The sequence below is a fragment of the Myotis daubentonii genome, chromosome 6 (assembly GCF_963259705.1).
Source record: "Myotis daubentonii chromosome 6, mMyoDau2.1, whole genome shotgun sequence".
Classification (NCBI taxonomy): Eukaryota; Metazoa; Chordata; class Mammalia; order Chiroptera; family Vespertilionidae; genus Myotis; species Myotis daubentonii.
In genome coordinates, this window is record NC_081845.1 from 49,980,525 (window position 1) to 49,999,071 (window position 18,547).

Here is an 18,547-nt window from a genome sequence, read left to right on the forward strand (position 1 = left end):
GTGTATCAGAGAATATATTGTGTTTTTCTGGGAAGTTTGCTTTCACCAGTTCTTCAGATATATTACCTTTTTAATTAGCCTAAATTGATTTATTAAGTGAATCAACTCACTTTATAGTGTTTAAGTTTAGTTGCTAGGAATTTTTCAGGAATGTAGAAAGCCCCCAACTATCAAATGCTTTAGATTATGAAAGCCTTTAATAAGATGCCATGAAAATAAGCAGGAAATTGATGGTTATGTTTATAAGCAAGTTCACAAAATTCCAGGCTGAATGCCGAATCAAGGGAGGTTTCTGTGATCACGCTGCAGAAATAGGAAAGGGCCACTGTAGAAGTCAGCGAGGTAGAGAGTTCCTTGCCGGGGGGTTTAATTACACTCTTGACGTGTGTGTGATCAAGAAAAACTTGGGAAAAGATAACATGCATTGGTATAGTGACACCCACACCCAAATGCTTTATGACTCAATTAACACTTGCATGAATGCTCGTAGTATTTTTGCGTACTTATAACTTCCTTGAATTTTCACCAAATGGAAGCAGTTAGAATCTTGTTATTTGCCATTAAAATCAAAGCTGATCATTCTCAGTAAGTTGCCATTTTCGTTCTTTTTAAATAAAATCTGCAGATTTATAGCCCTTTCCATAATGGCCTTTCAGGGAAAAATCTTTATATATATAAAATGTAGTCAAAAGTAACAGATATTATAGAAATTGAAAATACTCATAATTGCCATTCACGGAAGCTAGCTTTTCATTGAATTTGTCTTAATTTGAATAAAAGTTTTACACTCATATTTTGAAGTTCTTCATTGTACAGATTCGATTGTTTTTCTGTGCATAGTACTTAACAGAGTTATTTTTTCTCACTTTGAGTTAGGCCAATACATTTTTAATTTTACTAGCAAATGGTCATAAGGCTAATGAAGAATAAGCTTCCATAAAGATATAGGACATAAAGGTAAATTCTTAAAGTGTTTCATTTTAGAACACTTGAAAGCTTTGAAAATATAATACATGGTAACTAAATTTATTTTCAACTAAATTGTGAGCCCTCAGTTTTTTCTTTTAAAAGCCACCACTAATTTATGTATCTGTGGGTTTTTTATATTAATATAGAAACAAAATTGTGATTTTTTAAAACTTTGCCATTATCCCTTAAGAGGTGTCCGAAATACTTAATTTGTAAGATATGGGTTATGTTATGTGAGGTTAATGATATGAAAATGGACATGAGCAGAGAACAGAAGCCAATCACGTTATATCCCATGTTGTGTGAATACAGGCCCATTATCATGGGTGCTGCTTTTTCTCTTAATTACCATGGTCATACTACAATCATACTGAAACACTTCTCAATGAGCAACTTTTGTGCTTATTCCTAAGCATTTTTTTACAGTACATGCCGAAGTACTCCTGTTGTATCCCAGTAGATTTTTATGGATGGTATTTACCCTAGTCTCATTTCACAGGGAACTATGTAGAATTAGAAATTGCTTATGAATTTTTTTCTTTGACTTTTTTTAAATACTAAGGCTAGATCTGGACAGGCAAAACCAAGTTATCTATGGCAAACTGTGCTGTGGCCAGGCCAAGGTTCCCAACAAGCATCTCTTGTGCTCCTATAGGTGAGGCATGATAGTTAATGGGGCCCTTAGAGCCCCAAATTGATTCCCAGTCCAGAGCATCTCTTATTTTAAATGTTATATATTGCTGCTGCTCCTTTAAGAATGTGCAAACCACTGTGTCTTTGAGAGCTACACGTTTCATTTTGGATTATGATACATGTTATATCTTTGCTTTAATGATAGGAATCATTCCTATGATGCAATAAGACAACTACAGAGGTTTATTAACTATTTTATTCCTGTAAGAGTCTTTAAGGGCATTATACTGTGTTTATTGGCACAAAGACTTAAGAATTTCTTGGGTTCAAAACTAAAGAGACCTCTGGGAGAGATGTTGAAGAGTATTGTGTCAGAAAGATCATGACAAGATTTATGTTTATCAATTTAAAATATTATTTAGAGGGAAAGAAATAAGGAAAGTTCCTTCCACCTGCATTCTTTCTTGCTGGACATGGGAGGAAGACAAACTGCAAGCAGGGAGACAGGTCAGGATGGTGTAGGGACAGCACCAACGTTATGGACGTGGGAGTGCAGTCCTGTCAAATCAGAAGGAAACTGTTCAAATTCCAGCAATCTCAAACACTCCTTCCCCACGAAGAAAATGCCCCCGATTGTTTATTCTTTGCTCATTTTGAATACATAAAGTGTTAGAAGTTTTTTTATTTACTTATGCATAATTTATTTAAATAACACAGCTTTCCGAAGTACAGTCTTTTTACTTCTAAGTTGTTTAACGTAGAGCACTTTTGAGTCCAAGTATAGGCCTGTCACTGGACTGTACAAAGCCACATGAAATTGTTTGCATTTGAATGGTTTTTTTTATTAATACCCCCTATAGCTATATACTTGTGATCTTTGCAGAGTTATCATTTGTGTGTGTGTGTGCTTATGTGAGGTAGGAGGTGCCTGTGGAAAGTCCAGATGAAGATGTCTAGTACACTGATCTATAAGGCACAGTGATCAGGAAAGTATGTGGGCTGAGGATGGTGTACTCACAATACTTCTCAAAAGTTACTGCAATTAAGTTAATCTATTTACCTTTTAAACTCCATCAATTTGCATATATGGATATTTCTTAAATTCAAGTGGATTCTTTGTTTCTTTTCCAAAGGATTGTCTCTAAAAACTGTTGATGCCAGCTACTTTATTAATGCCATCCTGCAACCTTTTTACATTTGAATGTGCTATTCTTGAATGTCAACAAGCATCTTAAGGATATGATTCCCTACAAATACTAACTTTATCAGCATTTCTTAAAGCCAGCTTTTGGGTTTAATTTCTTCAAAAACTCAAGGTCACCTCTTTTGTTTGTCAGTTTTTCTTATATTTCTACTGTTACCTTAGTATTAAAGGATTTGTTAATCCCCCTTGAATATTATAATGTTTTGCAAATTCTTATTTGTAGTCTTTGCCTTTCTATTATTTTTCTTGTGTTGCTCAGGTTTATAACAATTTCTGATTTTTAAGATCTATTTTTTCATTCCATATAAATAGATAAAAATAAGTCTGAATAAGTAACTTTTAGACTTTCTGATTGCCCCATACAAATGTTTATAGAAGCCTATTTTTTATTAACATTCAAACCTTGATATACTCGTAAATGTCAGTTTAGCCTGTTATGTATAAACTAGAGGCCTGATGCACAAAATTCGTTCAAGAATAGGCCTTTCTTCCCCTCGCTGCTGGCACCAGCTTCCCTCTAGCACCCGGGATCCAGGCTTTCCTCTGGACGCTGGCAGACACCTGGGACTTGGGCTTCCCTCTCAGCCCCAGCTTTGTCCAGAAGGTTGTCCGGAAGGACGTCTGGTCGAATCAGCATATTATGCTTTTCTTATGATAGATGGGCAGGGATATTCTGATAAAAGTATAACAACCAGGACTCTGGGTGGGAAAGTCCTGATTTGTAACCTTTTTCAATTTCCTAATGTAACCCTTTCTCCCACCCCATTGCCACCCACTGCCCGCTTCCCCAAAGCCCATTTCAGCCTGGCATTGTGAGGTCACTAAACTTGGAGTTGCAAGATAATTTAATCACCTTCTTGAACCAGTACAAATTGGCTTCAGCATATAACACTAGTATACTTTCTAAACATATAAGCTTTATATTATTTAAAATAATAATGTACTTGGTAATATTTACTGTCATAGTACCATTCACATATTTTGATATCTTGTTTAAAAATGTAAAAAGCGAAACTTTTAAGGATTCAATGTTGGGCAACACAGAACTTCCTCTTACAACTTGAAAAATCTATAGGTAAATATGTACATGCACAGCCACATACGAGTAAAGTAGTTCCATAACATGTTCCCTTTTGAAAACTTCTGGGATGACATTGAAAGGTTTTCCATCTATTGTCACCTGCGTGAACTTAATCGCTGTTCCCCTTTGCTGAATTGACTAGAAAATGTCATCACATCCTGCTCATGCACCCCCCCATAATAGCAGGCTTAATATTTATGGATGTATGGGTGGGGGGAAGTCTTTTGCGAAGTGGTGCGCCTCACTTTTATGAGGATAAGTCACTTTGCCTACTGGGCAATTCATTTAATTACCAGTGAACCTCAGCCGGTAATGTGTTGAATGTCCTTTTGGCTGTAGGTTATAAAAGCGATAGAAGAGGGCTATCGCCTGCCGGCGCCCATGGACTGCCCCGCGGGCCTGCACCAGCTCATGCTGGACTGCTGGCAGAAGGAACGCTCCGAAAGGCCAAAGTTTGAGCAGATAGTTGGAATTCTGGACAAAATGATTCGAAACCCAAGTAGTCTGAAAACACCCTTGGGAACCTGCAGTAGGTAAGACATACCTGAGGCAATGGAACCTGGGAGGAATTGATATGCTCACATGAACCATTTATCTCCTCAGCCCCATCCCAATGGCCAATGGACATGTGTCTTACATTATCAGTCCATATAAACATATTGTGTTTACCATCTGTATTTTTTATTTCCAGATAGCTTACCTCAATTGAATTAGTATTTAAAGAGACCTACTAATTATAGTGTGTGTGTGTGTGTGTGTGTGTGAGTGTGTGTGTTTCCTTAAAAGTTATGATAGATATCAGTGGCTGCCATTTAGAAAAAAAATTAAGTTGAAATTTTGTGATTGGGTGGCATTTCACATTTTCAAATCATTTCCATTTATATTATTATTATTATTATTATTATTTATTATTATTATTAGGCTTTGTATTACTAGTACCCTAGTTTGTGACCTATTATCTATTTTATTGTTTTGCTGTGAGTTATGTAAAAGGATTCTCTGAAATTAACATTTGTAAAAGTAATTCAATACATGATTAAAGAGGTATACCAGTTAAAAAGTATCTGACGGGGGGGAGGGGTCAAGCGGGGAAAAAGGAGGCATGTAAAACTTTACACAATAAATAATTATTTTAAAAAAAAGTAAAATGTGCTACACACACACAACAAATAAAAATTAATAAAACAAAAAGTGTCTGAAACACGCCATTCTTTGAACTTGACTTCCTCCGTTGTGATGCATACTAGTAGTTATTCAGCTTCAGCTGCCAGGTAGACCCAGTGCTCTGTTCTGCACTAGAGGCCTTGTGGAGGTGTGTGAACTCACACGGTCTCAGAAGGGTGCCCTCAGTGCACTGGTACATAATGTTCTTAATAGCACCCTCCTGGTCTAAACAAGTCAGTCCACAGCCAGATGTGCTTCCTTTACTCACACTTACTTTTAGAGAAGCAAATGAACAAATATTTACTGATCACAAATACTGCTGGCTGTACTTTTAAAAATGCATGGATGATGCAATCTGGTGGTCATGAAACACAAATAAAATATAAATTTTGGAGTCTGCAGTAATTGGGTAACCTCATGCATTATATTTTATTAGTATATCCATTTATTTTAATATTTACACATTTACATTTTACATTTATATTATTTTAATATCAATTAAAATGTGTACTTTGATTCTATATGTCCTTATTTTTGTATAGGACAAGACATTTTTTTCCTTAGTAGTTCATGGACAGAAATGTATTTTTCTGTTGTTGTTTTTCTTATTTAGGCCAATAAGCCCTCTTCTGGATCAAAACACTCCTGACTTCACTACATTTTGCTCAGTTGGAGAATGGCTACAAGCTATTAAAATGGAAAGATATAAAGATAACTTCACAGCAGCTGGCTACAACTCTCTTGAATCAGTTGCCAGAATGACCATTGAGTAAGCTTAAGCTTGTTAAATTATATTTCGGAATGTGTTTACGGTACAATTCAAGCTGTAGACAGTAGAGGCATGTTAAAGAGGTCTAAACTATAAAACAAGGGAGAAAAGTATCTCTTTAGTAAGTACTTACTATGTGCTAGGCATTATCCTAAATAGGCCTTTTAACATAAACAGTATTTTTTTTAACCCCCAAAGCAACAGTTTTATTATGTCAATAGTTTCTCATACAACCAGGCTAAGGCTCAGTGAACTGAAATATTTTCCCCAAAGTAGCTCAGCTAGTTAAGTGGTAGGTAATTTGTCTCCATAGCCAGTGTTCTAAACATCATTCAGTGAGACTTCCTTTTTCATTAACCACTGTATCGTTTAAGTTCCTAACCTTTCCTCATTGCAACTAAGGATTTCTTTCACCACATTTGTATCTGACATTAACAATCTCAAAGTTTCAAACCCAATGCCAAAGTGCATTAGGACATACAATACGATTATTTTCTGAAGAGGTCAAAAGAAGCTTAATTTAATTTACTGTAACTAAGAGCTTAGTTTAACTTACTTTTTGGAAAGTGTGTGAATAATCACATCAATTTTTTTTAACCATGAGAATCACCTGATAAAACAACTTTGAAATTGCTATGACCTTGGAAGTAAAAGTGAATTTTCTGTTTTGGCTCCATCACTGATTATGTGGCCTTATGAAATCTATTTAATGTGTCCCAAACTTCGCTTCCTTGGCTGCTGCATAATGCTTACTGGTGATGCAATTCCTGTCAGTCAGTGAGTCTGAAAATGGGTAATAGGGTAGTGAAGACCTGGTCGGGGGGCGCGGTTTAGGAGCTGGGAGGAGAAGGGTAAAACGGGGGAAAATGGGAGACATCTGTAATACTGTCAAATATATATATTTTATTATATATATATATATAATAAAAATTCTGATATAAGAAAAATGTTTTTAAAAATGGGAAACAATCTTCAAGGTTTTATTAGAGGGCTCCATTTTACATGCTGTTGTGTGAAGGGTTTCACATTTTTAAGATGAGATGAAGGCCAGCAATCAGATACTGCTTTCTGACATGTCAGGAATTGGAGTGTGCATGAATTTAAGATTGTACATGCTATCTGGCCAAGTTTTCTGCTAGTCACCTCGTGGGTAGAGCTGGAATAATTAAGCACGTCTCCCCAAAGTCACCTACTCCCCTGAAAGACTGTGTCTCAGTCTTATTAAACCACTGCTATGAAATAATGTAGGGCTGTCCTGTTGCTATATTTTAGGTGATTGAATACCTAAGCTCAATCCTAATGGCTATTTTCAAAGGTAAAAGTACATACACAGATCCAGTTAGCTTATGTCAGATTTAAGCTATTAAACATGGGTAATGGGTATTGTACCCTTTAAATAATATTTATTTCTGAAATGTAGTCAAATGGTTGAACTGAACTGAAAGTAAGTATACAATCAATAATATATTCAGCATTACTATATACTTAAACAGTGTAAACTTTTTTATGATCATTGATGAATCTTGATCCTCCACCTCCTCCTCTAGTCTACTGTTGAATCCCTATATATTATTCTTTATTTCAATCAGTGTATGCTTAATGTCCTCCTCCTCCTCCTCCTCTTCCTCCTCCTAGAGCCCAGAAGTATCTCTATTCATACTACATTTTGTTTTAATAATTAATATTTTAAACTTCACTTAGGTTCAAGAATACAACGTTTCAAACAACGTTTCTTAATCTTACCTTAAATTAATAATAATTTTAAGACATCATTTCTTATATAAAATTTCAAATCACTTTGAAAGCAATTTATGAGAGCTGAGCGGTTAGGTTTTCACAAGGAGAATGCTGATGCCATGGCTAATCTGACCCACTACAGGAACATGATCATAATACCCAAGGGCTCTACGATTAGATACACAGATTATTTAATTAAAGAGCTGATGACAGTTTAGCACCAAATACATTCTTGGTAAGGCAACTAATAAAAAATGCATTTGTCTTTTGCAGGGATGTGATGAGTTTAGGGATCACACTGGTTGGCCATCAAAAGAAAATCATGAGCAGCATTCAGACTATGAGAGCACAAATGCTACACTTACATGGAACTGGAATCCAAGTGTGATAAGCGTTTCTCCCTTCTGAGGGAGATTGTAGACTGTGAGAACAGTGCTGGCCTTCAGTATGTGCGTAGAATGCTGCTAGAAGACAGTTGATGTCCTGGGTCCTTCCTACAGTGAAGAGAAGATTTAAGAAGCACCTATAGACTTGAACTCCTAAGTGCCACCAGAATATATAAAAAGGGAATTTAGGATCCACCACTGGTGGCCAGGAAAACAGCAGTGACAATAAACAAAGTACTACCTGAAAAACATCCAAACACCTTGAGCTCTCTAACCTCCTTTTTATCTTATAGACTTTTTAAAATGTACATAAAGAATTTAAGAAAGAATATATTTGTCAAATAAAATCATGATCTTATTGTTAAAATCAATGAAATATTTTCCTTAAATATGTGATTTCAGACTATTCCTTTTTAAAACCATCTGTTTATTCTTCATAAGGACTTTGTTTTAGAAAGTTGTTTATAGCTTTGGACCTTTTTAGTGTTACCTATGACACATTACTACTACACTGGGTACTTTTGAAAGAATCTCAAATTTAAAAAAACACACATAGCATGATGGTAGATATCTCTATCAGAACATTGGTGTCCTTTTCTGTGCCGTTTTATTTGCTCATCAGTGCTGTTTGGATATGGTTTGCTAATTGGCAGGTAGTCAAGAAAATTCAAGTTGCCAAGAGCGCTGATATTTTTTAAATAGAACTTTTTTTTGTAAAGAGCAGTCAATACTATCTTTTCAATGAAAAAAAGCAATAATGATCCATAAATACTATAAGGCACTTTTAACTGATTGTTTATGGAGGGATTTTATGAGACAGAATTTACTAAAAAAAAAAAAAAAAAGACACCCACAAAACTCAAATTGTAGGATTTTGACCATAAAGAAGGTATGAGACACTTCACCTAAAGAATCTCGGTGAAGGCAAGTCTCTGAGAGCAAGAACTATCCAGTGTTATCTAAATAGTGTGAGCACATGAAGATTTTTCTCAATACCATGCCATTAGGGAATTTAGGAGAAATAGTTGGCCTATATTTTATAGCCTGTCCTGTTTTAATGCAGTCCAAACACACGAGGAAAGAATGGTGTTTTATATTAGAACTCTGAAGCATGACACGGGGGGCAGTTCACAATTTTCACCTTGCAACACAACATTGCTGCACAGGATATCACCAATGCAGTTAAAGAAAAGAAAAAATTCTTTTATTTGTGAACATTGATGTGAGGAACTTAGGTGAAAGAACACCTTTGACCATGGAAGAGGTGAAGGGTCTGACTTTTTTTAAAGCTTTATTTATTATTCCATATTATTTGATTATGTGTTAGAATTTCACAAGCAATAATTCAATGTGTCTTTATAGCTATTTCAGGAATGTATACATATTGTGAGTACTGCTTTCAAAAGTTATGAAAATCATGAACTACCCCAGAATTGAACTGTTGTACTTCCAAAGAGAATTGGGCTGTTTATAATGATTTTACTAGAGAAAGATCCCAGGGATCGGTCATAATTGGTCTTGTTTGATAATGTGGGCATCCACAAGCAAACAAACACAAGAAACAAAATCTGTAAATGTTCCTTTGTAAAACTTGTAAATTTTATTTATACTGTCTTGTTTTGTACACACATTTCTCTGTAGTGGGCTCTGAATACATTGAAAATGCACTATATTTTTCTATTTTACTTGCAGAGCATCACAAAAGAACAGGTATTTTCAGTGCTACATAATGTGTTTTCCCACATTTAGGACCAAAGATGGCTATAGAAACATTCAAATGGATTGCTTCCCAAACCCTTCCCCACTTTTTTCCCCCCTCTTTTAAGTCACTGTACAGTGTTATTTGATATTTTAATTTATTTTTTGATTGACTAGAAAAATCATTTTAATTTCACTAAAATGTTTTTTGTCCCTAAGGAAAAATAATCTGTAAAGTAATTTTAATTAGCATAATATAGTCACCTAGACACTTCCATTTGTAATCTTTGTAATAGACTGTAAATATATTTTTGGAACTATGACACAATGTGCTTGAGGGTTATTTTTCAGTGTCTGCAGTGTACACAAGTGTTTATACTCAGTACAGCACTTTACAACTCTAATCAGTAGCATTGGCCTTTGTGAGAATGAATGAAAGAGTTGGAGTGAGTGTTCTTAATTCCGTTTGGATTCTAGACTCACTGATAATGAAGTTCTTTTCTTGTTCATAGCTTAAGGTGCTTATTTTTTCTATTAAAATTAAATTAACAAAAAGCCATTCTAGAAATAGAAGACATAGTATGGTACATGCAAACGGTGTCTTTCCTGCTTTTTCTAGCACTAGATTTATAGTTGAGTAGTCTTTCTTGAGTAGAAGGGCAGAAGAAAAGTTTTTTTTGAGGTTTTTTTTTCAAAAATAACTTTTTCCTTCAGCAATATACCTCATCTGCCTTAAATTTTTTACAGCTCTTTACAGGGAAAGGGGAGAAGGGATGGGAAAGACACACAGCACAACAGGAAGGGTAGGAGGACATCGCTCTCGATTGTAGGTTTCTTTTCCCAACCAACGTTATGATTTTGAAATACATGTATGTGAAAACGATATTCAGAGAAAAGGACGTAACATTGTAATGCCGATTGTAATACTCTTTTCCAGAAAGAGAGGAAAAGGTATAACAGTAAGAATGTACAACTTGCACCTTGAAATCTTTTTTTTTTTTTGATAAATTAGTGCTCAGGGGAGGAAAAGTAGAAAGAGAGTATATGTCAAAAATAGAGTTCAAAAACTATAAAAATGCAAAAGGAAATGGCCTCCTTGCTTTGATAGAGCCGCCTTTTTTAGAACGCTGTCTCCACACTTGACGCGTGTTTTGCGTTCAGTACTGAAATAAAAGTAACGTTTGTTACATCCGAATCTAACATTTTCTCAGCAATTGGTCTGGGCCTTGTTTACTAGAACTGGTGGTTTATTGATTGTCAGAGCACTATTAGTTAAATCATATTGTATACTTGTGTAATCTACATTAGCTAGTACTATTTAGGACTATATTTTAATTGCTCCTCTTATCCGTGTTTTTAAGACAATTAAAATGGTGTAATTCACCTCTCTTTTTTAATTTAGGTAATGCTGATATTCTCCCTTTTGTTTCCTGAGTAGCCTGGAACTGTGCTACTCACAGATGTGCATGTTCAAATAAATTACTGATGTGTATTTTTTTGCTATATGTGGAGAAATCATGGGGAACTTGGGGCGAGATGTGCTTTTCGTTGGTTGAATTTGTCCCTCTTTGCCTAAGAATTACTACAGGGGTCATCCTTTTATAAGGACAAACTGCTTTTGAACAGTGTCTTCAATGTATCAAGCACAAATAACTCTTTCTTCAACACGAATCATAAGTCTCTTTTTACCAGCTTAAAATAATAAACGAGTCTATTAGACAATGTAAAGACGATCCTGTCTCCAGTCATTGGCGGATTCCTTGATGTCCCTTGCTCATTCTTTATTTCCTTACACAGTATCATGAAGGGAGATGTTCAGAGTAAAGGTTTTATTGAAATATTTCAGGAGACCCATCAGAATACAAAGAGAATTAATATCCTTTATTTCCCCTCATCTTTTCGCCCACTGACTTAATTCCACTCTAACCATTACAGAATAACAAAAAATGTCTTCGAAGACTGCCACACTATCCAGTATTTTAGTTAAAACGCTTTATTGTTCATTTTTGAAACTACAACTACATGGAACTAACAAGAATATTTGCATGGGGAAGATAATATTTCATCATTGGACGCTGATATAAGACAGCAACTTGGAGCATGTTTACACTTAAGATTCTGCAGGATACAAGCATAGGGTCCAGAGCAGGTGGGGACAGTGCGCTATCTGAGGTCTGATTGTGTTTCACTGACACCAATACAGTGATCATTTCAACGTGCGCCTGAACTGAAGAAAACTAAACACTCTCTTTATACAGCATCATCATCTTAAGCTCTGCAAGCTCTTGATTATCCAAACGTGTTTCAAAAAATGAGATCAGGCAAATGCCAGGTGAGGTGCTATCACCGGTTGTCACACCTGTGATGCTAAGGCTCAGGCTAGGCTGAACTGAAAAGATAACCTTGAAGCCTCGGCTATCCCAGATGATTCAACAAGCAATTCCCTTGTTAAGTTCACACAGTGCAGCCTGAAACAAGGAAGGGCACACAAATGAGCTCCTAAGTACTGGACTTAAAAGTGGCACAGAAATACACTATCCTACCCGCACTCTTTTTCTTCCAAGATTATGAAGCCATTACTAAGTTCTATCACTAAGTAAAAGGGAGATTTCCTACATATGCTGCTCATGGGTCACCACTTTTTGTTGTTCTATATTGTTAACTGCAATGAATGTTCAATGTCAGTTTTGAGGAAAGCTGCTGAAAGCAAGACACATTCAACAAAGAGGTGATCTGATTTCTAAATGTAAAAGATCATAACTACTGATATTAACAAATGATAACAGACAGTGCATGGTGACTGGCAAGCTTTTGTGATGCTCAGAAGGGAACAGCTTTCTCTTGGCTTTAAGTCAGTCCCCTTAGCAGCCCCTACCTGGCTGCTATGCATCTCCATGTAGCTTGAAGAATATGGATAGGAGAATAACATATTTCAATGGGAATGATTCTGTGAGCCTCATTAGATGTACATTCTGTAAAGGAGGTTTATTTTTTTCAAGTTCAGTGATTGAATATAATTAAATGTATAGTTAAACAAAGAAAGACCTCTTCTGATTGACCTTGAGGTTAAAGTAAATGCAATTAATTGATCGTATTAGGCCTATTGCACAAACTTTGGCACATAGCAATAAGTAGCTCTAGTCTAGTGTTCCATAGGTATGTAACAGTACTTTAAGTAGGTGGCAGTAGAAGGGATTCCTAAATTGCCAGCATTTGATGATTTAGGGACAGTAACAAGTGAGGTGTTACCTATTCTAAACCTCCATGAATAGCAAATAAAGCTCAATCAGACATAACTTGCAACATGAATGTCATTATTTTAAATATTGCAGGTTTCTACTGCTCAGGATTAGTTTTGTTTCCCTTCTGAAATTCATGGCCTATATTAGTAAATTTTAAATCGATAGTATATTTTAACTATAAGAATGCACAATATAGTTTTAAATGTGTTGTTAATCATAGATCTTAAAGCCACATAGGAGAAGCAAGCACATTTGTTTTAAGTAATGTTGGTTTTAGCATGGTAAAGGACAAACATATACTGTTCAGATCTCATCATTTCACTGTGTAACCAACACTAAATAAAGTAAACGACTGGAAAGCAAGCTCTAGAAAAACAAATAGAAGAAAATGAAACTGCATTTGCAGAACTAGTGTTCATATCAATGGCATGTTTTTAAAAATATTTCCCAATTCATAGAAATGAGGCAAACAATTCAAGAATGCTTTTTTTTATTACATTGTTGTGTAGACTGTACCGCAATTTACAAGAGAATGCTCTAAATTTAATCTGACATCTCTCTGTCAATTTGAGACATGCACTGTTAACATTGAAAACTGTACAAAATATGAGGCTAAAATATGCTCTCTCCAGCCTTATCTGGTTTGGCTCAGTGGATAGAGTGCCAGCCTGTGGACTGAAGGATCCCAGGTTTGATTCCAGTCAAGGGCACATGCTGGGGTTGTGGGCTTAATCCCCAGTAGGGGGCATTCAGGAGGCAGCCGATCCATGATTCTCCCTCATCATGGATGTTTCTCTCTCTCCCTCTCCCTTCCTCTCTGAAAACAATAAAAATATATTAAAAATAAATAAAATATGTTCTCTCCAGAGGAAAGAGAGCCACACCTTTCTTTGGCTCAGACATCAGCACACGTGTTTGGGGGACCTACTGGGCAGGAGATCTATTGGCCAGTGTTGTTATTGTTATGTTGCTATTCCATGTTTTCACGAGATCTTTCCCGGTGGCACCTAAGCTCCAAATGTATTCACCAGAACCCAGCTTCACACAAACAGGAACCTGATGCTACAAACAGACCTGCTTAGCTCTACTGAGAAATAGGCGGGGAAATGCATGGGCTACTGCTGCTATTTCAATGGTTCCACTCCTTGCAGAGGACTACCTGTTAGGTTAGGTGTGGTGTGGGACCGGCAGAACAAGAGCAATTAAAGCTCTTCTGATCTACTTACAAAACAAAGCCAGCAAACACAGAATATTATTATCCTTTAGATTTTGAAAAGGAACAAATAATATTGTATATAACAGTGTACATAAAAGGCATTAATAGCCCTGGTCAGGTGGTTCAATTGCTTGGAGCATCATCCCATACACCAAGCAGATTCAATCCCTGGTTGTAGGCACGTTCGGGAGGCAACCCATCAATGTTGTTGTTGTTGTTGTTTGCTGTTGTTGTTGTTTGTTGTTGTTGTTGTTGTTGTTGTTGTTGTTGTTCTTCTTCTTCTTCTTCTTCTTCTTCTTCTTCTTCTTCTTCTCTCTCTCTCTCTCTCTCTCTCTCTCTCTCTCTCTCTCTCTCTCTGCCGCTCTCTCTGAAAGCATTTTTTAAAGACATGGATGAATTACAGGAAATCTGTAGAGTCAGACAAGAGAAACTGAGTTTAAATGGAGAGTCAATGAAGAGCTATTAGCAATTGTAACCAGCAAAGGGATGTGGGGGAAATGAAGTTTAAAGAACCAAAGCCTGGCAGTGGTGCCTGAAATATGAATTGACCTCTCTTTATTTCTGGATCAGGACATAGAATATACCCTTCCATGCTTTCACACCTCTGCTCTCCATTCTCACATTCCCTCTCACTTTTCTAAATGGGGGGAATTCCTCTCCTCAAGACATAACTGAAAAGTTATTTCCTCCAAATCTTCGCTGACACCTGAGAGGCAGCATTTTCCCTCCTATGCTTTCTGCTGCTGGTGCTGTGGTTGTCCCGCTGTGCTGTGTCGGGTCATTGGCATGTGCGTCTCTCTTCCACTGGATCAAGTGCTCTTGGAGGGCAGAAAGCCAAGTGGAAAGCTTTGCACTATGTCCTTTGGGACTTAACAGTTCCTGGCACTCAGTAGACACTCTGTAAATATTTTAGAATGCTTGAAGTGCAAATTAATTCAAATTGTTTTTTGTCTTAAAAGGCAGCGAAGATCAGGTGCTCTGAAGGAGGCATGGGGTGCCGTGAAGGTAGCCGGAAGATGGGTATTGAGGGAGAAAAGTAATTTCAGAGCACGGATGAATGCTTCTGTGATAGGCTGGGCAGCAGGGTGCCCCCAGGGACTGAGCTGAGGCGCTCAGAGAGGTGGACCTGTGTGAGACAGGGAGGTGGGAGGAGCTGATTAGTAAACAAGACACGACACATCAAATAGCAGTATCTTCCAGATGTTAAGCAAAAGAGGTATCACTGGTTATAAATAACAGAGCAAGATTAAAGAATAATTTGAAATCAAGTAGAAGGAACTGGACTTGATGAAACAATGAAGAACTATTTACCAATATCTTGTTTGATGAAGCAAAGGCATGATGAAAATGTTTTTTTAAGGAACAGTAATCTGCAGAAATATGTGAGATGCTCCTGTGACTATTTTTTAAATTAGGCCTAGACAATGGAACATAATATTTTTCTCTGTAATGAAAACTTCCCTCATTCCAGCTCTCAACCTCAAGGTAGTACCTGTGACTCTATGGTTAAGTAGAAATATAAAGCCAACTTTTGTGGTCTGGCCTGTAAATCTGCTATCTACATAGCAAAGAGGCAGCACCACGTCATGGGTGACTTCAGAGTCTGAAGTAGATGTGTGACAGATTCCTATCACTACATATGTAACACAAGAAGAATGATTTTACTAGTATTTCTCTATCTTCCCTCTTATCTTACCTGTAAGATAGGCATAAGTAGTGCCCACTTCAAGAGTTGTTAAATTTGTCCATTGATACTTGGAAAGTACTTCTAACAATCTAAAATGCTCAATATACATTAGCTCTTACAATGATTTTGGGATTATTTTTTCTCTGAATTTTGTTCTATTTAACAAACACAAACACACTGTTACCAATTCTGAACTAACTTACCAATGAATTTTTCAATATAAATAATAGGGTTTTGTTCTAAAATTTCATTCTTATTCTTTCCCCATGCTAAAAAAAAAAAATCATTATTAATCATTTCTCTCAAATCAGTACCCAAAACATCAAACTTTATTCTGGCCATAAACAATTGCTCACTCCATCAGCTGATTTTAGCTCTCCAGTGTCTCTGTAATCTACTATCATTCTCACAGCCAGTGCCCTAAATTAGGTTTTCCTCATTTCTCACCTAGATCAATGTCACACCCTCCAATATGACACCTTCCCCTAATGCTTTTTCATTATGACATTCAGTCATTTTTTTAACACATAAAATGCTTTCCCCCCAGTTTAAAAGACTAAGTAATAGCCTCTCACCGATCAGAGAACTGCCCTCACTTATGTAACATAACAATACCTGGGACCCTACCGTGTGTGATCTTGACCATTATCCCCATCTGCCAGACTCAGCCACTTGTGGACTTGGCATAGAAAGTTCTGTCACACTCCCTTGTTATCACAAGTTCTTAAAGGGAAGAAGTGAATGTATTTTATTTCTTTTGGTATTTACTGAGCCCAACATGGATTTAAAGGCTGGGAATGACTTCTCTTCCTATACCTCAAAGAAAGAATATGTAATTATCTTTAAAACAAATGCTGGACAAAAAAAAGTTAAATTTGAGGAAACACATTCAAACTCCCCCACCCCACTTTATAATTAATATTACAATGTCTTTTTTTTTTTACTTTGTATGTATCTCCTTCAATGACTTGAATATACCTCTGAAAACATATAACACAAAACGTATCCTTTTGTTAATAAACATTGCATTCTGAATTATAGAAAATTATATCTATGTTTATATGCTAATTTACATTTTATCTCATTTAAATCTATGTTTTAAATTTTATCTTTCACTACTATTGTTAAAGTGGTGGGGAGATTTCTGTGTAGCTTTATGCTATCATCTTTTCAGGAAGTCAGAAAATCTCTAATTTTTTACTACCCAGTTATATTATACAATGTTTTACATTCTTTATCTGTCAATTATGTTGCCACACAGATAGGAAGTAGAAGTTTTGTCCAACTCATAAAAGCCTGGGACAGAGCCTCGCACCTTGCAGATTCTGAACAGGGCTGTGTTGAGTGATTTAGAGTCACGTGACCTTCAAGACAAGGACTCTAATGCTCTCGCAATAAGTCTTAACTTAATGCATGAGGACCATTCTTCAGAACGGAGCCTCTTAATCACTCTCATTCTACTGCAGTGTGTCTCTTTTCAGTGTCAGAGAAGTCTCCCAGATGCTGCACTGTACCATTCCTCACATAGCCCCATCTACATTGACCTGGGAGATATGCATGACCCCAGCTGAAGTCTCAAGATCACAATGATCTACACACCTTGTACAAACACATAATCCAAATGGCACCATCAGTTGAGGGTCATATCTTAATTCCTGATTGTATAAAAACATCATATTTATATTTAATCAACTACTCACAAACAATTTTTATTGGGAAACACATATGTAATTATAAATTCATTATTCCAAAATACTATTCTGACTACATAAAATGTGACCACTGCCAAAACATCTGTATATTTCTTCTCCCCATCTTTTTTTCAAATAATCAAGCTAACCACTTCATGTATTTTCCTAGCCTTATAGCTATTTCTTTCCTTTGGCAAGAAATCTGTATGGCCTTAGCACAAGGCAATATCATACTCTGTACTTAGCCTGTTTTCCGGACTTTAATATTCTTAAAATGCATAGGGTCATGTGACTCCGAATCACTCAACACACCTGCTTTATCATCTATTTGTGTGTGTATGCTGAGTTAAATAGGCTACATGCATGCTTTTATAATTCCCTACCTCTTTTTCTGCTCCTAAAGCAGCAGCAGACCTTGTGACCTGTCTGGGCAATGTGTTTGGGAATAGGGTTAAAGAGGCTTTGCATCTACTGCTTTCATACATTTAACGAGTTAATTATAAGAACCAAAATCTGACTAGAGGCATACATTTAATTATGTCTTGCCATTTTTCAAAAGTAAAAATATCACATTTTTTACTTTCTTTCCTTTTATAAAGATTTAATATTCTATCACAGCAGAGCAAAGTTTCTCTTTGCATAAGCTATAGCCATGAAATCATTGCAAGGGACCTTTCTTTCCTTAGATTTACCCAGCACTGCACACGGGCTGAACAAAAAAGTGCCTTACACATGGCGGGTACATAATCAATAATTTTGACTGAATGTACAACTATGTAGCTGCCATTGAGGTTAAATAAATACATTTCAACTGCAACTGAAATATAGTCTTTCACTTCATAGTATTTCAATTTTGACTACTAAGTTTTAACTATCACATTTGTTACTCCATAAACATTTAATATCAAAGAAGAATCTTCACATTTAATGAGAATAAGAACAACCAAGGTAGAGGGAATAGTTAGAAGCTCTCAGATGCAGAAGTATTAGTTCTGGTTCCATCATTTTCTGATTCCTCAACATTGGCAGAACACTTAAACTCTTTGAAATTCAGATGTCTTATCCATTGG

At 36.2% G+C, this 18,547-nt stretch overlaps 1 protein-coding gene across 6 annotated transcripts in view; it reads left to right on the top strand.

Annotated features, from left to right (window-relative positions):
• The window catches only part of EPHA7 (EPH receptor A7), a 172,842-nt gene extending 161,468 nt beyond the window's left edge, over nt 1-11,374 (top strand). For 5 of the 6 annotated variants that reach the window (XM_059700911.1, XM_059700909.1, XM_059700910.1 and 2 more), the window contains exons 15-17: nt 4,227-4,420; nt 5,665-5,820; nt 7,831-11,374. In XM_059700911.1, the coding sequence (XP_059556894.1) occupies nt 4,227-4,420; nt 5,665-5,820; nt 7,831-7,945 (465 nt within the window). In that variant the 3' untranslated portion in view covers nt 7,946-11,374. Of the gene's footprint in view, nt 1-4,226; nt 4,421-5,664; nt 5,825-7,830 lie in introns of those variants that run through there. The other variant, XM_059700912.1, reaches the window with a different exon arrangement.
• The last annotated feature ends 7,173 nt before the right edge of the window (nt 11,375-18,547 follow it).